At 40.9% G+C, this 27,285-nt stretch overlaps 1 protein-coding gene across 1 annotated transcript; it reads right to left on the bottom strand.

The window, feature by feature from the left end:
• Nucleotides 1-422: 422 nt before the first annotated feature.
• On the bottom strand, nt 423-27,285 carry LOC117487214 (WAS/WASL-interacting protein family member 1-like; the record flags this gene model as incomplete). The annotated part of the gene is given in 15 exon segments (XM_034135885.1): nt 423-2,225; nt 2,721-2,834; nt 4,283-4,480; nt 4,822-4,922; nt 6,047-6,152; nt 6,155-6,198; nt 6,200-6,309; nt 6,311-6,340; nt 6,342-6,562; nt 6,565-6,724; nt 6,726-6,790; nt 7,912-8,064; nt 9,787-9,916; nt 10,775-10,875; nt 27,096-27,285. Coding segments are annotated over 15 exon segments (1,776 nt in total), but the record flags the coding sequence as incomplete, so codon positions are not given.

Raw genomic sequence — 27,285 nt, 5'->3', positions numbered from 1 at the left:
CACACGGCATCTATTGCACGTCTGTCCGTCCTGGGAGAGGGATCCCTCCTCTGTTGCTCTCCCTGAGGTTTCTCCCATGTTTCCCTTTAAACTGTGGGGGTGTCTCTGGAAGTGTTTCCTTGTACGATGTGAGGGTCTAAGGACAGAGGGTGTCGTATTGTCATACTGATATTCTGTACAAACTGTGAAGTCCACTGAGACAAATGTAACATTTGTGATATTGGGCTATATAAATAAACATTGATTGATTGATTGATATTAACAATTATCTCCAACTTTACTGGCTGTGATAGACACAATAACGCATTAATAGTTATAATTAATTCCATTTCAATATATGATTTTGAAATGGGCCATTATGCATAACAAGTACTGGTTATATACTTGATATATTGACACAGAGAAACCCTCGGAAAGACACACGTTTTTAACAAAGTTTAATTCAAACAAACCACCAACTATTGATTCATTTTATTACTCCACTCTAAGCTGTGATCATTCTTTCTTGCATTATTGCATCTTGTAGGAAAAGGTTGTGTAGACATGTTTGACAGGAAGTTATGATAAGCAATGGAGTCTTTGTATTTGTATATCACGTACTTGTCCTATATATCATGACACACTGTTGAATCATTGTCCAGCTTTATTGCACATACATGTAAATGATGCATATTGTTCGGTAATACATAATATTTTATTCCATCGTTCCTTGTGCTTAAGTATCTGTATATTCCAATGAAAGCACATTTCACTGATGGTAGAGCACACAAAGCATCTTAAAGCATTTTATTTATTGATGTAAATAAGTTTACTTCCATATGATTGTCTTTAAGAAAATCTTACTTTGACCAACACATGATAAAATACATCACGCATACAAACGACCATTCAAAGCAGTGCTGGATGAAGCAAAAATAAAACAAACATAATACTGCACAGTTCTGAAACATAACTTAAAATAATACAGTCCTTCAATACCACGTGATTAAATCATTAAGATATAAACACAGGTCCTTCATACGCAGCTTTTTAACAACACAGGCCAAATAAGGATCACTTCTATTGTAAACCAACGCTGCCACAACACCACACAATGTCCCTTAAAACATCTCAGACATTAAATGCATCCTCACGTCACAAATGAAAAGTACCGTTCAGTGGTTCAAACAGAAACACACAGATGCAGATGTACATACTGTGAAGGCACATGTGGCTTTGGCAAAAAATCAAACACCTGCATTTCCCCGGATGATATTACGCAGCTGTGGCAAGAGGTCCATTTTAGTTTGGTTTCATGTCTGTCTTTGTATCGATGAGACTAAGACACTACTTTTCTAAGTATGTTGAAGCAATGGAGCTGCTTTATTGCTTCTGTTTACATCAGCAGGTGATCCAATCCAGCTGAACAAACATTCATACATAATTTAAGGCACAAAAAAGGTTTAATCCCTTAAGTAAGCAGCCTGGAGATACAATCCTGAACAGAATAAGGCACAAGGGAAACACTGGAACAGAAGAAGCCAACACAATGTAACAAGCCGATTGGTCGCACTATAAACCCTGCACTGTAACCATTGCACTCCATTGTTGGCAATAATATTACCATAACATGTTGTTTAGCTTAATCTAGTGCTGTCTGTGAAAACAGGCTGGGGAAGTCACTCATGCTACATGCAAAATGTTGGTTTGTTTGTCAAGTAAGAAATCTGTAGCTGGTTTGTAAAATATAATATCTAACGAGCAATTTACTGACTGTAACACTGAGAGGATGAAAAGTGAGTTAATGGAATAAAAGTGAGGGTTAGTGAACCTACTGCTGATCATACGTGATCTATCAAACGGAAAACAAAGGTCTAGCATGGTTGTAAAACATATTTACTGAATGCTTAACGACTTTTTATTTCTACCTGAACACAGAGTACCGGAGTATTACCAGGCTTTGGTCTTTGACTGTTTTTATTTTGCTACAGAGGCACATGATGCAAACTCCACATTGTGAGTGTGTCCTGTTACTTGGTCCCCCGTACTTCAGGTCCATTTCACATGTTGCAGTCCACAAATGAAACCACATGCCGCAGGTAAAAAGCACAATGAGCGCAACACAGAGGGAGAGGAGGACAGTGAGAGAAGCAGAGAAAGTTGTTCCAGGGCTGTTTGGATGCTACGTCTTCTTCACCTGGGTATAGGAGGAAGAGGGGGGGCTCCTCTCTCCTTTTTACCAGAACCTGGAGAGAGCAAAGACACAGAGGAGTTAGTATGATAACTTCCCATAGGAGATGTAACTTTCTTCCACTAGGTGGCACTGTGTCACAGTCCAACTGGGCTGTAGCTAACTTTACTCTAGGAGACTGGGGCAGGAATGAGTCCAAAAACCCTCATTCAGGATTTACTCCTCCTGGTTTCTAACAAAAATACGTCATCACGGCACCACTCTATTCTATTTCATATAATTTAACCTGCATATTAAGATTGTGTAGTGATCTCTCAGGAGTGAGTGAATTATGAAGCTGTAGTTGAAATGGTTTTCCTGTTGAACCCCAACAATTGTGTAGGGTTGTTTTAGTGAGAGTGTGTGTGGTGTGTGTGTGTGTGTGTGTGTGTGTGTGTGTGTGTGTGTGTGTGTGTGTGTGTGTGTGTGTGTGTGTGTGTGTGTGTGTGTGTGTGTGTGTGTGTGTGTGTGTGTGTGTGTGTGTGTGTGTGTGTGTGTGTGTCAGACTGACCTCTGTTGTCGGACTTGCCGATCTTGCTGGGGTAAGTCTTCTGGAAGTGCACGTATGGCTGCGGCGGAGGTAGGTCCGACACCGGATGGAAATTGAACCGACTCTCCCACTCATCTGTTTTAGAGAGAAAATGGAGGATCAGTGGGTTTGTATGTATAACACTCGCAACACTACCCCGATACAATACTAGGCACATCAGGTTTTCAGGATTAGACATTATTCTTCTGATTTCACACAATGCAAATAGAGAAAGATAGATAGATAAATGATAACCTTACTTATGACACCTTATTCATCCCAATTTTAAAAAGCACAGATTATGTTAAATAAGAAATAATCAAACTGTTGTTTTAAAATCAGGAAATATCACATAAAACTGAAAGGTAAGCAACTTGCAAAGCAGATTTCACACTCAGCACCTTTGGATTTAGTTTGATATCTAGTGTAAGAGTATTTGCGTCCAAATACTTCTTCTGAGTCAGAGAATATTGTGTCTTCAGGAAATATGATTACACATTATTTTGTGGAGCAGGTCCTTTTGGACCCTCTGACAGCTCTTTTCCCTCCTGCCGTCCAAACTAACTTACTTTGAGGTTCAATGGGATAAAAACAACACTAACAGGGGTGAGTGGGTTCCTCTGCCATGACTGAACACAGTGGAAATCATGTGGTAAAAACAACATGAGGGAGACGGATCTCTCATAGAGAGACTGGGAGAGTTCAGAGCTGGAGAAATCCACTACAAGGCAAAGAGTTTATTATCTACCTGCAAATGTACTACTGGCACACATTGATTTATAACTCTATATATACAGTTTCACTTGTCTATCTTACATTGTACTGGGGAAATACAGAAAGAAGAAGAAGACATTTATTTATCCCTCAAGGGGAAATTCAGTTTTAATTCTGTTAACATACAGTACAAATACACACATGTAAACAGGTCCCATACACATTAGGCCCGACATACACACGTGCACAAACCCGACATACACACGTGCACAAACCCGACATACACACGTGCACAAAACCGACATACACACGTGCACAAACCCGACATACAAATGTGCACAAACCCGACATACACACGTGCACAAACCCAAGATACACACGTGCACAAACCAAACATACACACGTGCAAAGACCCAACATACACACGTGCACAGACCCAACATACACACGTGCACAGACCCAACATACACACGTGCACAAACCCAACATACGCACATGCACAAACCCAACATACACACGTGCACAAACCCAACATACACACGTGCACAAACCCAACATACACACGTGCACAAACCCAACATACACACGTGCACAAACCCAACATACACACATGCACAAACCCAACATACACACATGCCCAAAAATACAGCTGGGGGTTCAGTGTCTTGCTTGAGGACCACCAGGAAGTGAACTGGCATCTTTCAAGCCACTAACAATACATTTGTTGGTCCAAACTGGGACTCAAACCAGCGACCAGTGATGAACTGAGCTGCTAAACTACTGCTTTCCCTTAGAATCACATCATAGTAGTACCTGAAGGGTTAACTCACCCTGTATCTGGTTGTGATATCCGTTGCCCATGGGGGGGGGAGGAGGAGGAGCCCCCCCTGCACCGGGCCTGTCCGGTGGGAGGGGGGGTCTACCTCCAGGTCCTGGGCTGGGCCGACCAATAGGAGAAGGAGCTGGTGATGACCTCACACTGCCCCCCCCCACACCACGACCTGAGGGAGGAGGGGGAGGAAGAGGACCTGTGGAGGTAGAAAATAAAAAGACCACGTTAAAAAATTATAGTCTTGTGGTCACAACATTTCTTATGACAAAACTCAGTTAGCAACAGCCCGTATTGGGTCTGGTTACACACCAAAAACTATTGTTCAGATTTCATTACATTCAAATAATTCAAATGAGCCCAGTTTAGACTCTTGATGTGGGAAACTGAGTATTTGTGACAGTGTACTTGTGAAGCACAGGCTTGAACGTGAAGAGTGGCATTCCTTTGTGATTCTGAATATAATTTGATTACACCATTATCGGGACTGTATTTAAAACTTTCTTCATATTCTTCAACATTACATTTAAGGCTGTTCACCTGTGCGTGATGAGGATGGGTTCCTCCCAAGAGCTGGGGGTCTCTCGTTGGGTGGAGGAGGCAGAGGACCTGCCCGGGCATGGGCTGGAACTGGAGCTTGGCTGCCAACGAGAAACAACATTATTATTTGTGAATTTCTGATTTGATTGGCCAACTGCTTAGAGATGTCCCTCCCCTAAGCCTATCACGATTTTAGCCTTTGCACAGAAACCTATAACGCACTACAGGAGGGAAACCCCCCAAACCCTAATAGGGCCCTTTAATACATAATTATGTGTAATTATCAAGACAAAAACTAATTTCCAAACAATTTAAGATTTAAAACTGTTTTGTTTAGAAGCTACAAGAAGATATTTGCATGATGTTTGAACAGAACAGCTGTTTGATTGTAATCTATGCAAACTGCAACTGATACCAAAGTAGATTTGGCTTTCATGAACATTCAGCATCTGATGCATGATACTGTACGATAATAATACTGTTATGATTGGCTGTGAATAAGAAAATATGAAGGACAGACCATCTATTTATTTTTTTAGAAAGGGTACAGTATATATAAGATTATTTTCTTCTCCCTGCTCCTTTTCGGGTACGGTGTGTTTATAGAGACATGTTTTGTAAATAATTGTTAAACATTAAAGGGGACCTATCATGCAAAATGCACTTTTGTACGTCTTTTATACATGAATATGTGTCCCCGGTGTTCCAGGGAACTCACCAAGAGTCAGAAAACACAACCCTCTCTATTTTCCTCCATACCCAAATCTCTAAAAAAGGGGCTGCAACGGATCTGATAAAAACTGATCCAGATTTGAACACTGTCCTGACGTCAGGACAGTGGCGCTACGGCTATTGGGCCAACTCCACCAATCAGGAGGAGACAGCCACGGCCATTGCCGTTCGAAAGCGCTGGAGACGCTGTAGTACATATGCCAGGCCTGTAGGTGGTGCTGTTCTCACAGAATCTGCCCTTGCTAAAACAGAGCTAAAAAAGTACAAATTGAGCGAAATGAGCATGGCTAAAATGCATGATCTGTTTGGTATTTTGAAAAAAAAAAGTATAAATATGCCTTATATAGGTATGGTCCTACACTATATTATTCAAATATAGCATGATAGGACCACTTTAAGTTGTGCATACCATGTACGGAACAAATAAAAATGAAATGATGGGAAATGCTGTCCACTAACATTTAACAACAAGCAGAAACCTATAATCCTTTACCTGTTGAGTGACATGTTTCTTTGGGGCAGGCGAGGCGTGTTGTGGTCGTCCCCTCCAGCCGGCGAGGGGGGGAGAGGGGGGGGTCCCGGTCGTCCCGGAGGAAGAGAGGGGCACCCCCACCGACTGAGGGCCGAGAGGAGGAGGAGAACGGAGGAGGAGGGAGGTTTGGAGTTGAGGGAGGGAGGAGGAGGCGGGAAATCACGGGGCATCGACGGCCTGTGACCCCCCGCGGGAGCTGGGGGGGGAGGGGGTCTATCGTCAGGGGAGAGGAGGCCTCCCTCCAGGGGTCGGAGGGTAACGTGGGTCTGCTGCTGCTGCTGCTGTTTCGGGGGCGGAGGAGAGGGGCGGAGAACCCTTGTCTCGACCCAGACGAGGGGCCGCCTGGTGGGGGGGGGGGGAGAGGGCCGTGCCTCCCTGGTGGGACGCTCGGAAGCGGGGGTCCGGAGGTGGGTCGGGGTCCTGCAGGGAGGGAGGGGGGGAGACGGGCCCCGCGAGAGTGGAAGTTCTGGGCTGGGTCGAGGTATTGTGTGGGTACGGGAGGGGGGGGCCGCCCGGAGTGTCCTGTCTGGAGGAGAAACTCGGTCGGCCCTTTGGAAGATCAGGGACGCTGTTACGGGCGCTAGAAGGGGCTGCTGGGAGTTTGGGCGGGACGATGGAGCCCCCACCCCCCCCCACCACCGAAGGGACTGGGACCACCAGAGCGGCCTCCAGGTGGGAGCATGGGTCCTCTGCTGGGGGCTGAGTCTGGACAAAGAGAACATCAAATCAAACAAAAAAAATGTACTCTTTTGCTCAAGTACTAAGTTCAATAAGGTATGGGGACCATTCCTAAAACACTTTAAGAAGCTTAAGTCATGATGATGGTGTACTATTTCTGACTGTACTGTCTATTATTATTATTATTTGTAGTATTATTATTATCATTATTATAATTTCTAGTATTATTATTAACACTACTACTGTTATTTGTGTTTATGTATTTTATTTTTGTTTCCTTTTCCATTACTCTGTCTATGGTCCTAGACTTCCAGCTACTGTCTCTTCTGTTTTTTGTTTTGTACTCCAGGGATGTCATATCCTTGCACATACTGTTCAGGTCTGTTTGGGAAGGGGGAAGACGTGTAAATGTGTAATGTGTTGATGTTTGTTGTTGTCTTTAAAAAATACAAGACTGAAGACTGCAGTAGCTTCTCTGGTGACTTCGATTTCTGATTCAGAAGCATGAGAAATGAAGATCCAATATTTCACCTTCTACAGAAAAAAATTGCGCTGCCTTGCACTTATTGATCGTGGGTCTTTTGTCCACAGACAGTCTGGTTTCACACAATGCTCGACTGGTAGCAGCATGTGTTCTTTTGTCAGTCAGTATTTAACGTCAACATGGTGCATGGGTGTTGTGGGTAACACAACAGACACTTTGGACATATTTAAGTGGCCAATTTGATTAGCATCACATTATAAAAAAAACAACATGGCATCCATAGCATTTCTTTCACTCGTATTTGACGTTTGACACTTAGAAAATCAGATTTGAGTAGCCACAACTGTCCTGATTTTCTCAAATGAATCTGGACACAATCTAAAAAATATTTAATAAAACAGAGTTGGGCTATCAGACTGAATGAGAGGTGTTATTAGAAGTTTTCTGTGTTTTTGACCATTATGAATCCATCGGCTAAACCTGCTCATCCTCGAGGTTCAGAGTGAGGTAAAGGCCTTAATCCCAGCTATATAAATTATCTCTCACTTACGGGCAATTTCTAGATAATTTACGACCATGGGAGGAACCTTTGAGTCCCTGGTAGAAACACATATGCACTGGAAGAACATGCAAACTTGAATGAATGAAATAATATATATTTTACCATTTCTACTACCGCCTCCTGCAGACCTCAGTTTGGGCATCCCTCCTGCAAACATGCCTCCTAAGGCAGGAGACCCTCCTCCTCCTCCACCACCTCCTCCACCTCCTCCTCCACCTCCTCCTCCACCTCCTCCACCTCCTCCTCCTTTGGGTTCTAGGGGAAAGAAAATAATGAATTGGTCATTTAAGGCAAGGCAAGGCAAGTTTATTTATATAGCACCTTTCAGCACACGGCAATTCAAAGTGCTTTACAAAATAAAATAAAATATATTTAAGAAGAAATACAGCAGAAACACATTATAAAATGGCATTTAAAAAGCAAAGATAATAAAATAAACACAACAGGTATAGAATACATGAATAAAAGACATACAGTACTGCAGTGTAAATATGAACAGCTCAATCAAAAGCAGCGACAAAAAGATACGTTTTCAGTCTGGATTTAAAAGTAGTGAGAGTTGCAGCGGACCTGCAGGATTCAGGGAGTTTGTTCCTGATGGTCGGGGCGTAGCTAAACGCTGCTTCTCCATGTTTAGTTCTGACTCTTGGAACAGAGAGCAGACCCGTCCCAGAAGACCTTTTCATTTAAGGGATATTATTACTATTTTCTATGTGGGTTTTTAGGCACAATAATCACTGAGTCTCATCTCTCTCTATGTATCTTACAGTGCAACTTTATCTAAACTAAAACAATTATTTAGAAACCACATCCTGAATGGTTCTGAGCAGGACCTGTGAAGTGATGCTTGCTATTTCTTGTCGTTGTAAAAGTTATTTGTCTTTGGTTGTTTTGTACAAAGAAATGATTTGTTTAAAACAATGACTCAAATATCACGGATGATGATGACGATGTCCTAATCTTTCATTTTCATGAACAATGTACGCTAGAGGGGGACCAGAACAGTTTTTAAGCTTCTTCTTGCCCCTTTTGAACATGACGGAAACTATTTGATAATTTATTTTTGTATACCTTGAACGTCTTTTTATTTAGCTTGTAATTTGTTATAATTATTATTGTTTGTTTTGCTTCTAACATATTCAATCAATTGACTAATAAAAACAAATCGTATTATTTAGTTTAAGCAGGTTAGTGTTGTCTGTTACGGCCCGTCCACACGGCGGCATGCGTTGAAGCTTCAACGCTTCTGCCCATTCACTTTGAATGGGGTGACGTCACGTTTCGCCGAACTGCATTGTGGGAGCGAAGCGTAGCTTCAGAAGCGTTGCTCGCTGCAAAAGTTGAGCAATGTTCAACTTTTGAAGCTTCGGCGGAAGCGTCAGCCAATCGAATCATATGCCAGTACCAATGTCTTGACCTCTCCTATAGTATGCATTGCCATGAAGGAATGAATGGATGAATGAATGAATGAATGAATGATTAAATGGATGAATGTTCTATATTATTTTAAATGACTGATTGAACCACAGCAGTATTATTTTAAATATGTTATATGTTTAACTGCTATGCCTGTCATCTCTGCTCTGCGTCATTGTGTTGTCTCCTGGGTTCTGTAGTGCCCGGAGTCTGTCTTTTTATTTTCTTTCTCCCAAACCCCTTCCCCTCAGGACGCCTTTTGCCTCCTGTCAGGTCATCATTGAAAATAAGAATTTGTTCTTAATTGATTTTCCTGGCTAAATAAAGGTTCTACTACTACTACTACTACAAGCTCTAGCCAATCAAACCGCGTGCTTGTGTGTCCGGGGCGGGAGATTCATGTGATTGGTTGTTGGTCGAGTTTCAGCCCCCCCCCGCCGGCAAGCTTCAACGCACGCCGCCGTGTGGACGGGCCGTTAATGTGACCAAGCTGTCTTCAAACCACCTTTCCTCCCTTAGGACAGTAAGGGTAATGATGCTTAGAAAGATGTCCTGACTTACGATCCAGTGTGGGTCCGCTGCGGTCATTGGTGACGGTTTTCTTTAATCTGGAGCCTTTAGAGATGTCACCCAACAGAGCGTTCCTTCCACTCTGCGCTGAGCGGTTGAGAGTTGGCTTGTCTGTGTTGGCCTGAAACACAAACACACACATGCAGTCACTGAGAGAGGAGACACACACACACATAAGGAGGGCAAACAACGTATCAATGTTATCGAAATTGCATTAAGGAAACCTGGAAAAACTCTCTTCAATACTTGACACAAGTGGCATCATTAGATTCGATAGATTATTTCGTTTTATACGAGTTCAGAATGTTCACCCCACCTTAAGAAATGGGTCAGCTACAGCATTTTGAAAAGAGTCATGTCAAGCTGTGTGCAATTGAGCAATGACCAAGAATGCCCAATTTTGTAGCCGTCTTTCGCTCAGATTTCCTAGTTTAACGTAATTTCTGGAACCTTTTTCACAATTTTTACTATTTTGGAACGTCTTTTAGGGATGTTCCCGACAAGCTATTGAGACATGCTTGGTGTCAATGGATTCGTCGGATCTTCTACATACATAAGTCAAAATACCAAACATAAAGCAACTAAGCAGAGAAGCAGAGAAGTCCCTGCTTACAAACTGTATTCTGCAGAGTAAAATTAATCAAATGTTTTGTACAGATCAATTGAATATATTTTTCAATGATCCTATAAATAATGTTTCATACCCTGAATATATCTAATAAAGAGATGCTCCTAGTACTAGTTAAATGCAGAGGTCAAATGTCACTGTGTGTGCTGTGTGCATGTATCTGTGACAAGTAAAGAGGGTTTCATCCTCCAATTCTATCTATCTATGATGGAGTTAGCGTTCTGTATCACACAGAGCAAACTGGAGACGACGTGTTATGACGAGATTTATCCACAAGATGTCTCTGCTGTTCGGCTCAGGAGGGACAGCAGAGTTTACTGAGCTGAGAGACAAACAGATAACATGACTTACTACTGCAAAGGTGGGCGGGGGGGGAGGCCCCGGGGGTGGGGGGGGGAGGGGGTGGCATCTTCCTGGCTCCACTTTAGGCTGTCTGCACGGGGCGCTGCACCCTGGAAGACACATCACACACACATCACACACACTTTAATCAAATAGAGCAATATGGATTATTATTGGACGATGTTATGCAGATGCAGTGCTTTCCAAGTGTACCGTTACCTATACACACGTACAGTATATAACGTGTTGTGATGTAATAAAGTACAGTTAATCAGGTACTGTACTTCTCGAATACAATTCTGAGGCACTTATACTTGTATTTTCGTTTTACATTATACTTTTGAATGCTGGACTTTTATTTAAAACAGAGTCTTTTTACAATTAAGTATGCTACAGATTACTTAAAAGAAAAATATGAGTACTTCTTCCACCATTGAGTACATAAACACAAAATAATCTCCTGCTGTCAGTGTGCAGATCACTTTGAGTTATTAGTTACAATGTAACTTCTCTAAATGAACCTCAGTGACACTTTATTTGCCGCTATGCTTGGACTGCTGCCCCTCTACATATCCACTTACATATCACACAAACAGTACAGCTATAGCCTACGATCTCAACATTACATCACTCTGTCCGTCCCCTCAGTACGCACGGTGCTTGGAAAAAAAGCCATATCATACTCTGCCCCCTCGACCTGGAACACACTTCAGCAGGAACTTAAGCTGACCAGTTTGATACCCATCACGGATTTTAAACTAATTTAAAAAAAGCTGGAGAAATCATCTGTGGGTGTTTGCACTGCTTTACCTGACTACTGTATATGGATTTCAATGACTACTTTTTTTACGATGTTGTATTTTATTGTTGCCTCTGTGTTTAGTGTCCTGTCTGTAACTTTGTGTGGTAGTGTTACCACTGACAGGTCTCTCTTGGAAATGAGACCTTGTGTCTCAATGAGATTTTACACCTGTATAAATAAAGGCTAAATAAAAATTTAAATTTAAATTTGCACAACACAATTCGATGTTGTGGCTTTTTAGACACAGGTATAGAGGAGTACTTCTTCCTTCATTGAGTCAAACACAAAACAAAAAATAATCTCATGCTGTTTATTGTGGAGCTCATATTTAGTTAAAAGCACTCCATTTGAGTGCTTTAGTGCTTCAGGTGCATTTCCTCTAACGGCAACTACGTGCAACAATTCATTACATGTTGTCCGCAGCAGTCAGCCGTCAAAAGAGTTATTCTCACTTCCCTAAATGTGTCTCGGTGAAACTTATGACAATGCATTTGCACAATCAATATCAATGTTGTTGCTTTTTAGCTCATGTATAGAGGAAGAAGAGACAGTACACCTGAGGAAACACAAGGTTCAGATAAGAGAAGAGAAAGAGGAGACCATCCCTCTGTTGAAAATGTAGTTTGATTTTGTGGTGCTGAAATTCATTATTGGTATAAATGTGAATAAAACACCAGTTGTTGAAAATAGTTGCTCCTTGTTGAAGATATTGCAGGGTGTGTTCGCAATACAGTACAACAACAGAGGGACTAGGAGCGCACAGACTATATTTAAAAGCTTCAAACATGGGATGGACAACAACATTAATAACTCCAACAAGCTCTGCTAATAGTGAGCTCACAGGAAATGACAAGACTTACAATAAAAGCTAACAGGAACTGGAGGTTTGAGTTCCTTAAAACTGAAAACAAGCTGTGTACCTGGAGTTTAGATTTGAAAGACAGAAGCTATGAGAACAATAATTGTGTGTTATATGCAAAACAAGACAGATGCTGGGATGCCTTTTCTTTGTCCATACCCCTGGGAATAAGTGCAATCAACAACTTGAAAAAAAAAAACGATCATACAACAGAGAAGACGCAGTTTGATTTAAAGCCATTTTTAGTTTTAGTGCCACTGTCATGAAAGTAATAAGGGTGTAGGCACAGAATTCACTTTTCAAAAATAGTGCATCTTCAATCACAGTCAACTTTCTCATTGTTTATACAAGTTAGGCTTACATTTTTAACAAGCTAAAAAGAGTGACTGAGTCGATGCAAAGCAACAGAGACATCCCTAACGTCCAGGAGTGCAACGTGCATGCAAAGAAACAAATGCAGCAGCAGGTTTCTGATATGACTGTTTCTGTGTATAATCTCAACCATTACTGTTCCTTATTTACCTTTCATTTAATGCAGTTTATTTTTTTTTTACAATAGATGATGATAAACTGGAGATCAAATAAAGTGGCAATAATAAAAAGTAAGATAAGGAGAGGCCTTCAGGGTCTTTCTTGAACACCGTCAGTAAAAAAAACGATATGCATGCAAATAACAGATTAAACATTAGTAATAAAAACAACGACCTGCATTTAACGACCCAAAAGCAGTCTACTTATCCTCGCTACTGAGCGAAGAAGAGTCAGATACAGCTCTTCCTCAACTTAAAGGTGGGGTAGGTAAGTTTGAGAAACCGGCTCGAGATACACTTTTTGTTATATTCCATGGAATGCTCTTAACATCCCGATAGCAATGAATATCTGAAGTGCTTTGACAAAAAATCCATAAAAAAATATCATCTGTGGAAGCCGTGGCGCTGTAAAAAGCACGACCAATCATCTGAGCCGGCCCGGCTAAAGTAACTGGATGGCCTACCTGCCTGTCAGCCTTCCATCTGTGCACAAACTTATCTCGTGCCCTCATTGGTCATGTGCGCGTTCGTGTGTGTTGGAGGAGGGGCTCTGTAAGGAAGTGGCAGATTTTTTCCGGCTGTGTATTTTCAAATTCTAGCGCACTCGAGCCGGTTTCTCAAACTTACCTACCCCACCTTTAACTGCAGCTTTTTAGGTATTTTTCACCACCCTCATTCATTAAATAGAAGGGTTAAGGACCGAAAGCAATGAATGCAACAGAGAAATACACAAACATGTCAGCATACTTGCGATAAACGATGCACACTGTTCATTGATAATCATGAAACGTGAACCTGTCATTCACAATTCTTTCAAACACCTGCAGTTTCACAGGATCAGCATCGAACATGACTCTAACGTGTTTCTATCTGAGGACAAGAACTAACTGTACATAGATCACAAGATAATATAAGAAGCACATGGCAGTGTCGCTCCTACACACTGAAAGAAGCCTGTTGCTAGGCCTCTCACTTCATTTTAAGTCACACACACACACACACGCACACACACACACACACAGTCAGACCGTCCTCCAGAGGCCTGCTACTTCCTGTATGCTGCTGACAAACAGGAAGTCACCACGCGGCTCCAGCACCGCAGTCATCCGGCTGATGATACCTCTACGTCTTCACTGTGCATCATTTTAACATTTTCCGCCTCTTTCAACCATGCTGTCTCTTTCTCCTTCATACTGGACTTCTTTATCCCCATGATTTCTCTTCTGCATGCCTTCTGCATTCATATATGTACTCATGTAGTCTTTATGTTCATCCTTGCATCCCCTCTGGAAGTCTCACCCAGTGACCTTTGCTTATCATCTGATCTCGATGGTTTGTCACCTTTAACGTCTCAAACTGAAAACTGATTTTGAGATTCTGCCTCTCACCTCTCTGTTCCGCTGTGAACCACGAAGTATTTCCTGTAGCAAACAAACAGAACAACTGAACACAATAATCCTTGAATGTAAAGAGCTCACACACTGCACTTCCTCATATATTGCATTGCTATAAGTTGCATTATTTATTAATGACTCCCGGTACCGGTAGACTAAGAGCACCTCTTCCACTGGCCCCTCCTCTTGCATGACACCAACACTTTAGAGGTCAAATCAAGCCTGAACATCCAAATCAAACCCAGTCCTTTACACTTTTTATTTAACGCCGAAACTAATGTAACTTAAAGGTGGGGTAGGTAAGTTTGAGAAACCGGCTCGAGTGCGCTAGAATTTGAAAATACGCAACCGGAAAAAATCTGCCACTTCCTTACAGAGCCCCTCCTCCAACACACACGAACGCGCACATGACCAATGAGGGCACGAGATAAGTTTGTGCACAGATGGAAGGCTGACGGGCAGGTAGGCCATCCAGTTATTTTAGCCGGGCCGGCTCAGATGATTGGTCGTGCTTTTTACAGCGCCACGGCTTCCACAGATGACATTTTTTTTAATGTATTTATTGTCAAAGCATTTAATGTATTCATTGCTATCGGGATGTTAAGAGCATTCCATGGAATATAACAAGTGTTTCTGAAGTGAATTACATACCCCACCTTTAAAGGGGCCCATGTCTTGTATTTTGTGCCACATTAACATTAGGAACATTTACCAGTGATATCCAAAGTAAAGTGTTTGGATTTAAAGTAATTATATCAGCTCTAGTTAGTTATAATTGTCTTCCAACAGAGGTCGGTCCCTGTAGATTATAATGTGTGGAGATGGCCCCATGAGGGTGAAATATAATGAATCCCAGTGATCACGTCCTGAGTTCACCCCCAGCTGCACAGCAAGGTTGCAATAAAAGATGGTAAACAATATACCTGCTGAACTTAGCATGTTAGCATCTTATTACATCATGTTGTCAAGTTATAAGTAGCATTAAGCTCACAGGGCAACCAGCAAAGCCTTAAATTGGATTATAGAAGGTGTCAATATTATATTTTTTAAGTGTAAGTCAAAAGAATATATGAATATGAAGTAGATTTCACGACGAAAACACCATTATATCAGCTTATTAAATCAGCTTTGGCCTAAAAAGAGTACTATGTGATTTCTGATGAATATCAACATAAATACTAATTCATCCCTGATACAGAATGGCCCACATTATAATGATTCATGGGCCAGTGAAGGTCTTAGTAAACATAAGCTGTTTACATTCAGCATCAATATGACCATCAGTTATTTCCTAATATAGACCTTGATGGAAGAAAGCCACGGAAAGTAATCTAAACACTGAGTGAGAGCCAGTAAACAGGACAACATGCGTCAGTATTAAAGCTTATACAGTACATGCTCTACTTATAATGGAGGCTGTGAAATTGTATGATGTCTGCATGATATTATAATTCGAATAAACAAAAGCATACTCCATGGGATATGATGTTATATTTCTGCAGACTATTAAATGTTTGATGCTTGAATTTCACAGGAAACATGCTCTGAGTTTTTTTGGAAAAGGCATAAATACTTGTTCAGTCACAGTTCAGTTAAGGCTCGTGAAACAACCTCGGTCAGGGTGAGGTTTTGGCAACAAAAAAAATACAACCTTTAACAGGAAAAGTCACTCACAGCGGAGAGGCTCTCGACAAACGCTGACTGTTCACCACGCTGCAGATTTAAAGATTCAAAGGCGCATGTTTTCCATGTGCTGACAAATACAGACGTTCCTGTTCGACCTCTTTTCAACTGAACCCACTGTGGCAGGGACATCTCTATTACTCTGTCCTGAAGGTACTTTATTGCTTTGTGCTGGTTAGAGTAAGAATCTGAAAGGATTTATTGTCCAAATTTGTTCAAATATGTGTGAAAGCAGTTTTCACAGTTTTGCAGGTTATAATGAGAAGCAACTCGACTCATTTCCTGCAGCAGTGGTGAAATGACACTGAACAAACTGCAGAAGTAACACCAGCAGAGCGGTAATGGAAAACCCCTCGTTGGTTTGTGTGGTTAAAAAATTGACATTTTCACCGTATGGTAAACACAATTTGTGCACTATTCTTCCAAATACACCACATGTTATGATTAGAAACTGCAAACTAGAATACAACTTTTGTATTAGTGCCAACACACTGAGCATGTTCACCTTTGCTTGACTGCACATTGGTTGTTAGGGTGTATGTATGATATATTATATTTGTCATTTTGTTTGTTTGTCACCTATACTCTATGTAAAAACACGAGTTCAATTCTGAGCGAAGTGCATCTGTTAATGAACTAAGTATATATGTATTAAAAAAAGAGAACCTGCAACCTGAATTACAATTTGTACGCTGACTGACTGCTTGTTTGTGCTAGATTTGTTGATTACTGAAGCAGCTCGGAGTGAATGCAGAAAGGCAACAACTTCCGCCAAAAGACACGGGCCTGTGTGTCGACATTTAAAATTCACAACACAACTTCCCTCTCTCTCTATCTCACACACACAGCCTAATATTAGCTGAGCATTCACAATGGCACCATTGACAGGCAGAGAGGGAGAGAGAAAGATGAGGGTGTGGATCCTTTACACACACACACACACACACACACACACACACACACACACACACACACACACACACACACACACACACACACACACACACACACACACACACACACACACACACACACACACACACACACACACACACACACACACACACACCACACACACACACACACACACACACACACACACACACACACACACACACACACACACACACACACACACACACACACACACACACACACACACACACACACACACACACACACACACACACACACACACACACACACACACACACACACACACACACACACACACACACACACACACACACACACACACGTGTTTCAGTTTACAAATGGCCATAAAAAGGCTTCTTCATCCTGCCACTGAACCTCCTGTGCTCTTAGAACTCATTAGAGTTACTGCAGACACACGCACATACACACACATACGCAGAAATCTCCAAATATTACACTTTTTGGCATTGACACAGGCAAAAAAGCTCACATTATGTCAAAAGCCAAATGTCTGAACATAATTTGTTGTATGTAATGGTATTATGTTTTTTATGTAAACACAGAACACCTATTGTACGTCTGTGCGTCCTGGGAGAGGAATCCCTCCATCCCCCATTGGGAGTTTTTCCTCGTTTGTTGCGAGGGTCTAAGGACAGAGGGTGTCGTACGCTGTATACAAACTATAAAGCCCACTAAGACAAGCGTGTAATATGTGATATTGGGCTGTATCAATAAAATCGATTGATTGATTGAATGAGATACTTGAGACTGTGACCTTCAAAAGTAGGAAAAACATCACAGGTAATTTATTAATTAAGCTGTGGTGTAACTATTCAATTCTTTCAAATAGCTCACTTACAGATTCTCTTTAGAAATACTAAGAAAAAAACGGAGGTTAAATGCAGTACCATGTTGTGGTTTTCACAGAGAGGGTGATAGGTGGGAGTGGGTGTGTGAGCTGAAACCTCCCATTACTTTTAACTAAAATCCGCCCAAACAGTAAAGAGGGGTGTCCTTTTCCTGTCGTGTGTTAAATACTGTAGGTTTTAGTCAACGGTCTGCAAAGGCTTAAATCCCTGTGTTCCTTCCAGAGGGAGTTTCTCCCCTGGCTGAAACGCCTCCATTGGACTCCTTTGTTAACTTGCGTAACATTGTGACATCACTATGTAACACACACACTTCTATTGGTGTGGCTCCAACACATTGTACGTTAAAGGCTAATGGGCGGGACATCTCTAAGCGGTTGACCAATCAATCAAGAAGACACACAAACACATCACTCTGATCTGAGAGGTTGCAGGTATGCTTCGTAATAGGCTAAGGGGCGGGACATCTCTAAGCGGTTGACCAATCACAACAGAGCCGGACAGCTAACCAATCAGAGCAGACTGGGCTCTGGTTTCAGACAGAGGGTGAAAAGAGGTGCTGCAGCACAGGCAGTATGAGAGAAATAAAGAGCTTTTTGAACATTAAAGCCTGGAGACATGTAGAGACACTACATACTGATATACACCTGAACATCAGCAGGAGAGGACTCTTTAAAGTAGAGACACTACATACTGATATACACCTGAACATCAGCAGGAGAGGACTCTTTAAAGTAGAGACACTACATACTGATATACACCTGAACATCAGCAGGAGAGGACTCTTTAAAGTAGAGACACTACATACTGATATACACCTGAACATCAGCAGGAGATAACTCTTTAAAGTAGAGACAATACATACTGATATACACCTGCACATCAGCAGGAGAGGACTCTTTAAAGTAGAGACACTACATACTGATATACACCTGAACATCAGCAGGAGAGGACTCTTTAAAGTAGAGACACTACATACTGATATACACCTGAACATCAGCAGGAGAGGACTCTTTAAAGTAGAGACACTACATACTGATATACACCTGAACATCAGCAGGAGAGGACTCTTTAAAGTAGAGACACTACATACTGATATACACCTGAACATCAGCAGGAGAGGACTCTTTAAAGTAGAGACACTACATACTGATATACACCTGAACATCAGCAGGAGAGGACTCTTTAAAGTAGAGACACTACATACTGATATACACCTGAACATCAGCAGGAGAGGACTCTTTAAAGTAGAGACACTACATACTGATATACACCTGAACATCAGCAGGAGAGGACTCTTTAAAGTAGAGACACTACATACTGATATACACCTGAACAAGATATAAATAAGAAAACTCAATAGTAAACAGTAAGGTTACAAAAAACAACAAGCAAACACCTTTACGTAAGTCAATATTTAACAACATTTAAATGGAATACACCTACTAGTATGTCTGTCTCCTCTATATATCATCAAAAGAAATGCATGGGCTGCTTGTCATTTAAAAGTAAAACCACCTGGGTTAATTGTGAACATGAGCTTAGAGAAAAAGGTAATGTTAGACGTTGTGAAGGCAGGGTGGTAATAAATGTGTCGGCCGTGCAGAAACAGTGCTGAGTGGCTAAGCTAACATCCTGTGGTGCGTCCACATGCACTTGCTCACACACACATGCACAGCAGCTGTATCTGGCAGCATATTATGTGGTTCAAATGCTGATGTTTCAGAGGTTAATTTTACCGCTTGAACTGTCTCCAAATAAAGAAATACATTTTGTGACACAAAACGTTCACAGACGAGCGTCGTCTGTCCGAAAGGCCGTGTATTTGTGTTGGAGATATTTCTTTTTAACAAGGAATCTGTCGGTGTGTTTCCTCAGTGTAGCCAGATGTGACTGAAGTATGTTTAAATATGGACATTAGAGCGAGTAGAGAAGGGTTCATCCTGCACACGTTTTTTAAACAGATGCTACTGAAAGTTATCAAACTCCTCTATCCCTGGTAGATCATATCACTGTGCAACAATTGTTTAACCACCTTCTTGTTGTTTTTTTGGTTATCCATAATGATATAAACTGTCTTCGTTTAATTCCTTTGCATTTTGTCACACTGCAGAAAGGTGATTATTTGCTAAGCCTTATTTTGTGTGATTTTCCAGGTGATCCTCACGATGGAAAGCGTTTTAATTTCTACTTCTACAACATGAAGTCAGTCAGTGTAGAAAATAACTCCACTACTTACTCAATCTGTGTCCATAGAAGAATCAGCAGCACGTTCAGAAGGCAGTAGAAGAAGCAGCGGAAATCATTCCTCATAAAAATGCAAAATGTGAAGAGCAGCCACATGCAGCTGAAAACAGAAAAATGCGGAAGATTAGCAGCGTCTAAAAACCTTTAAAAAAAACAGATAACATCGTGCACAGACTTCAACTTCTCGATTCCTCTTCCTCTAAACGCACATCTCACATACAGGGAAGTCCAACTTTAACACACACTCTATATATACGATACACACGCCACTTCCTCCTTCTAACTTCCCCACCTGAGAGAGAGAGGGGGGGGGGGGGATGGGGTTCCCACTGCAGATAGGGATCAATAATAAGTCAATAAGATCCAATAAACTGGTGAAATATAATAATCCACCACTCTCTAATGTCTTTAGAGTTAGTTTCAGTAATTTATATTATTACAAAGTTGAACTAAAATGCGTGCTGAGCAGGGCTGCACACTTGTTTTTTTTTCCGAATAGGGTAATATTCAAAATTCTAAATATTTGTTTAAAGTTTAATATGCTTTAAAATATAATTTTGCATGAATTATTGTGGAGCTGCAGAGATATCATGTCTTACAAACCGTATTCTAGAGACTTAAGACCAATTTGTTTGGTATTGACTATATTATGAATAATGTTTAAAAAAATGATCAATTCCTCCTAAATTGTAAATCATATCGCAATTGCAATATCAGTCAACAATAATTGCATTTAAAAATCTAATTTAGAGGATCCAATGTGGCTGCACAATCCTAATATTATAGCTTATAAAATACAATCTTTTATATCAGTTTTATTTGTATACGGCATGTTTTAATGTCACAAATTGGTCTAATTAGTGACAAATGCATAACATGAAACATGACAACTGGTTGCAAATGCTATGAGTATGCAATAGCAGGCTTTTTAAAACGTAAACACAGTAATGCTCCAGTATAACCATGCAAACCTACACAGCCAAAGATTGTATTAAAAAATATGTCAATTGCTTTGAAATCCAAAGTCTTCACGATTTCTTTTAAATTCGACGAATAACTAGATGTATGTATCAAGAGAACAAGAAATGTCAAAATGTCAGTGACGTCTGAGATGATGATTGATTACACACTGAACTTCCTCTGTGTACTCTGGGAAGAGCAAAGAAAGGAGAGTCTGTCAAAAGGTTGAAACTGACGTCAGTTCACTTCATTGTTTTGTAGTATGACAAACAGTGCTCAGTTTGATTATCATTTTGACCGTTTGTGAATTAATGCACGCACATGACACCCCCAAAGGAAAAGCAATACATGACTAGACACTGGTAGGAAACAACTGATGGTCATATTAACGGTTAAAGGAGAGAGGAATAAGGAATGATGAGGGGGAAGGAGGGAACATATAAGAGGGAAATCAGAGAAGCAAAAGGGTGTATGCTGCTCTCCAGTCTTTTTTATTATGTACTCAATAAATTCCATTGATTCGCAGTGACATTTCTCCTTTACTTGGCATTCCTTCACCTCAGAAAGTGGATTTTCTTGCATACACCCTGAAATGTATCAGACACAAGAAGGCCTCTACACACCACATAAAGGCAAAATAAACAGTACGAAAATGAGGAACAGCTTCTATTTAACTGAAAGCAAATTGATCCCAGGCCCTGGAGCTGCTGCTGCTGCTGCTGGGCGAAAGAGAGGGTTAGCATAGCTCCGCAGCAGCCACTTCCTGTGCTCTCAGAGTCACACTTCCTGCCTCGTTTCAGAGTCAGCGGCGGCCTGCCAACCCTCCATCGGCTGCACTTCAATACTCTCTCTTGTTTCCTCTTTCCAGCCAACTGCAGCAGCACCAGAGCTGCGTCTTAAAGAGACACTTCAGCTTTCCCCCCGCTGTACTTAGCTGGTTTTCTTCACCACGCTCCAGTTTTCAGAGAGGGGGAAAACGTGTCTGAGCTGTTACTTCATTTAACCTTCAAGAAAAAAAAAGCCAGCGTTCCTTCCCAACAGGATGAACCTGAATAAATGCTTACAATGTGGATTCAGCACCTAGCTTTTTTTAGATTAGATTCCTACATTGTCACTACACAGAGTACAGCGAAATTCCAAGCGTTCCCGATGGTGCAATCACACATAACAGACCGTATAAGTATAATTTTAATATATAAAGTGACTATAAATTGGACCTATGATACATTGAACAGTACGCTTACAAAACAATACAACATTACCATACAAATACAAGAACAATACGGTCAAGGCAGCACAAAATGTAAACAAGTCAGTAAGTAAGTTATTGCACATGTTATCAGTGCAGTTGATAATTACAAAAATAGAATAAATATGTGTTCTATAAAAACGTTGCTTTGACACAAAACAAATATGCAACAGGAAGTTAAAGTGACTGCACATCATTGCAGCTACTGGAACTGATACTGGTTAAATGACTGAGAAGGAAACACACATTCAAACCCAAACAAACCTCAGCATCCCCCTGAAAATAGTTTATTTCTCAGAAATCTGGATTATTTCCCAAATACACTACCATATTTGTGAAATAGAGAACTAGACAGCCCAAATGGCATAACAGTGGATATTTTTCATGTCAAATCTTTTAATAACTTCTCTGGTAAATACCTAAAGTTGGGCAAATTAACAGAAACTCCTTCTGTTTCAATGCAATGCGATGGGTGAGTTAAATGAGACTCGTAATGTGCAGTTTCTGTTGACTGGAATCAATCAATTTTGTTATGATTGATTATTAGAAGCAGAAATGTCCAGGAGGGATTGTAGCCTTTGCAGACTATTTACATGCACTAAAACCTATACAAAACACTACAGGAAAGGGAAAACCCAAACATAATTATAGTGCCTCTTTAACTGACAGGTGAATTTCTTTAAATGTATTTATTTGATTAAAATGTTAAACAATTTTGTTGTAGTTTGTACTGTAAGTATGATGTGACAGTTTGCATTGCCAGGCCAACAGAAGGAGGTATATAGCTCCTCAGCATGTTGAAGCATCCGTTTCAAACACTGACTCATTGTGTATTGTGTATCTGCAAGGGCAGAAATATCAGATATCATTGAATCTGAGACTTATTCATTCTCCAGCCGTATCAGAACTACAGCCTGGTGGTGCAAGAGAGGCCGGGCTGGGTTTCAACATTTCCTCTTTGCTACCAAATGACATCAGTGACTGTCTCAACATACTCTATAAAGAAAAGTCATAAGGGAGGAGATCATTACGCCCTCCATCCTGTCCATCAGTGTCACAGTCACATGAACGTTAGAGCCACTCGCCTGCAGGCTACTCACTCACTTCAGCTGCTTTGTGATTACACATCACGCATCACACCATGCATGACTCATATAGAGAAGGCCGAGCTCAGAGGACACAAAATGTCCTTCAAATACTCTAACACTCTGAGACATTCACAAACATTTAAATGCCGAGACACCACTGATATCAGGACGGCAGAAAGTAATGTCCACAACTGAAATCCCACCTGTTTCGCTTGTACCTTGGACACAAGATAAAATAAAATAAATTGCACTTAAAGGTTTTAGCCCATTTGAAAGTATTGCCTCAGCACTTACAATGGTTTTGCTGATATTGTAGTAAATATGTCAGCACTTTTCTTGTTGTTCTGTTTGTATCTTTACGGTTTAAGGCACTTCGTATAAGTCGTTCGGATAAAAGCATCAGCTAAATGAAAGGAAATGACAGTGATACAACTAGTGTTCAATACGAATAATACTTTACATTAACATTAATGAAATATAACTTCATTTCCTCATGTATTAGCTGTAGTGCTAAAGTGCATTATGATCTTTTTAAGAGTAAATCTGATACTGAGCACTTCAAACCTACTCTCTAACAAACGGACCATAAACATAATTTGTGTTTAAATGATGGCTGTGTTGATGCACTAACAACACATGAAGCAGAGGGTCATGAGTCTCTGTGCTGTATGGACAGAGAGATGAGAGGATCACATGCTCTACACAGGAAACAGAGTGCACACAGCACAGTGTTGCTTTCCTCTCACACACACACACACACACACGCTAAACAAATGCACATGCTACCCTCTGACTGCGCATAAAACACACTAAAGTGGTGCAATTCTTCTCACATGGCATCTGTTCTTAATGCATATGATATGATTCAATTCAAGGGGAGTCACAAGATATATTTGAGTTCACGTGTGGGAGACGTGGCTGAGAGTCACCCAGCCCCTCACTTCCTAACCAACGCTGGGTTCGTCCCACTGAGTTTTTCAGGAATGCCAAGAACTCGGAGCTACAATGAACTAAAACTAGTTCTGTGACAAAGCTCATGAATGAGACACACACAACCAGAGGCAACGTGATGTCGTAAACAAGCCTCCTCTGCTGTGCAACGACCAAAACCTCAACCTTTTTTTTCTTTTTCTAAAAGGAAACCCTAACAAAACAGCAGATGAGTTCCAATAATCACTGAACAACATCTGCACAGAGTTCTGCTGGGTGACAGCCAGCACAGGAACTAGCTTAGCCCCAAATATGAAGAAACAGAGGCCGACCACAAGTCTAAACATAGGCTCCTTGTTATTGCATCTAATTCCTTTTAAAAGAGGTCGATAAGGTCCGCTCACAGTGGATCTCAAACAACCTTATGTTAATGAACGTCCTCATATAGCTTAAACAGGGACCTTTTTGTGGACTGAGATTAGGATGTTGGGGTCAATGCAACCACCATTGCTTTTCACAAAACACCACAAAACCATCCCATGTATTGCGTGAAGATCCTCTTAAAATAGGTTTCAAAATCGTCACCAAGTCGAGCTCAAGATGAAGTGAAATTACTTGCTAACTACTACTACTAAAAAGTGAAGTCACACTGAATTGAAAAAGTAGGCAATGGCAGTATCTTCCTCTGGTTCCTGTGTTACTGTTGTGCAATGCCACTGCTCATGTGCAATGTATACATCCTACTATGTATGTGTACTTACTTAATTGTATTAGCATGTGCTTTCTTCTAACTCTAATACGTTAGCTATATATACACAACGGGACAAATCAAGGATTTCTAAATGATTTTCTATTATATTTTAGTATCTTTAGTGATCTTAAGAAAAACACTCCACCCCAAACTGCTTCTGATAAGCCGTCCAGATCCTTTCATAGCAAGAAAAACTCATTTTAAATGGTTATTGGCTGAATAAGAATCGGTGAAACCTTCTGAGGACTTTTTGACAGTGGCTCCCAACTTCTCTGTTCATTTTAAATGGATCAATCTTTTTTTAAATCGAAGAACCAAATGTCTAGATGTGAAACTAATCCAGAAATTGGCCAACAACGGAGACTCACTTTACTTGAATTCACACAAATGTCAACAGGGTCACACCTTTGTAAGTCAACATTCCCATAAGTCCTTGTGATTGCAATGTGGCTTCAAAAGTCTACCTATTGAGATATTTAGTTGACATACTCTGTTGTTAAGAGGTGCAAATAGTTGTAAATTGTCCTGCTGACTGAATGTTCTTCATGTAGACAGGCACTAGAAGACTCTACCTGTATATTCCTAAATCCAAACATAAATGCCAACCGATCTAAACAAAGAGGTCTACTAGGAAATATCATGAAATACATTGTGTGTTAAGCTTTGTCTCATCATAGGCATGCATGTTTGGACAATAGTGTCACTTGTAGACAACACATCATTAAACGATATCATTTAATTACATTTCAAATGTATTAATGCAATTCATGTTTATCATGTAATGTGTATTGCAGTGTATGTCAGGTGTTGATCCCAGGAAGACATCTGCTAATGAGGATTCCTTATATAAACAAAAAGACTGTATATGAAATGTGTTTCCTAATTTTAAAGTACAGAATACCGCTATAAGAAAGGATATTCTTATTTACCTTATGATTACTATTTGAGCCCTTTAACATCAGTCACCTACAGAACTATACGTCTGCAAAAGGAGAACTCTTCAAAAAAAGAACAGTTGCATAATATCAAGAAAAGTCACACTTGCATGTTCTTACTTTAACAGTCCATTGGTGGCTAAAACGAGCCAACTATAGTATCAGATATGTAAGAAGATGAGCAGACAGGCCTCTGAAGAAGAACATATTTGTATATCTGTGTCACTCAATAGGAATAGTGTCACATCAGTGTGTGTGTTAACGCTGAATTCCTCCATGCAAAGCAGTTTGTATCAACTAAATGTTTACAGAAGTAGCTCAGCCTTAAGAGTCTGAGTCTGTGTCTATGTTGTCCTTGTAGAGGACTGCCTGCAGCCAAATGGCATTCTATCAAACAGGTTGCGAAAACACACACACACACACATATATAAACAAATTCCTTTTCCTTAGATGGCTGGATATGCCACTTAATGATGTGAATGATATCTCCTTCTGAAGCATGTCTCTGTGTGTGTGTGTGTGTGTGTGTGTGTGTGTGTGTGTGTGTGTGTGTGTGTGTGTGTGTGTGTGTGTGTGTGTGTGTGTGTGTGTGTGTGTGTGTGTGTGTGAAGCATACTCAACATGTGAAAGCTCTGCAGTCTGTTCCCTCAGCTCCTTCTCTCTGCAGCTCTCAACTTGGCAACAACACAACTCAAAACACATGCCTTATGTTCATCTTGCCTACATCCTCATAGCATACTAGTTTGTGAAAACACAGAGGAAAAACTGCTAATACAAGAGCATCATTTGTAAGAGGAAGAAAGCACAGCCCTTGGCCTGTTGCCCAAACCCTGGCAGATCCCTGTACTGTGTGACAGAGGTTTAACAACCCGACTAAATGCTTCTTTAGACGGCGAGGTAAACATCTCCTCTCAATTGATTCGCCATCCCTACTGGAATCAGTCCCAGCTGCTGCTTTCTGGAGGATGATGACAACTTATTTTTCTGCCTATGAACCAATCTCGGGTCTCACGGTTTCCGCTTCACTTGGAGATATTTTCCACACTCGCACACAAGCAGAAAAGTCACACGGAAGTAAAGATAGAGAGTTCTTAACGTACCTGTGTCAGTATGAAACGCTGTGCACGGGTTTTCCTCTTCAATATGCTGATGTTGGCTGTGGAGGAGCTGTGTGCAGCCTGAAGTCTGCAGAGGACTGGCAGGCAGGCAGCAGGCAGCTAAACCGACCCAGAGCCATGCATAATCAGGGTTCAGTCCAGCCTCTGCTGAGCACCAGGCGAGGAAGTCGGG

The sequence above is a fragment of the Trematomus bernacchii genome, unplaced genomic scaffold (assembly GCF_902827165.1).
Source record: "Trematomus bernacchii unplaced genomic scaffold, fTreBer1.1, whole genome shotgun sequence".
Taxonomy (NCBI): Eukaryota; Metazoa; Chordata; class Actinopteri; order Perciformes; family Nototheniidae; genus Trematomus; species Trematomus bernacchii.
Note: the sequence above shows the minus strand (reverse complement) of the source record. Positions and strands in the feature narration are given on the sequence as shown.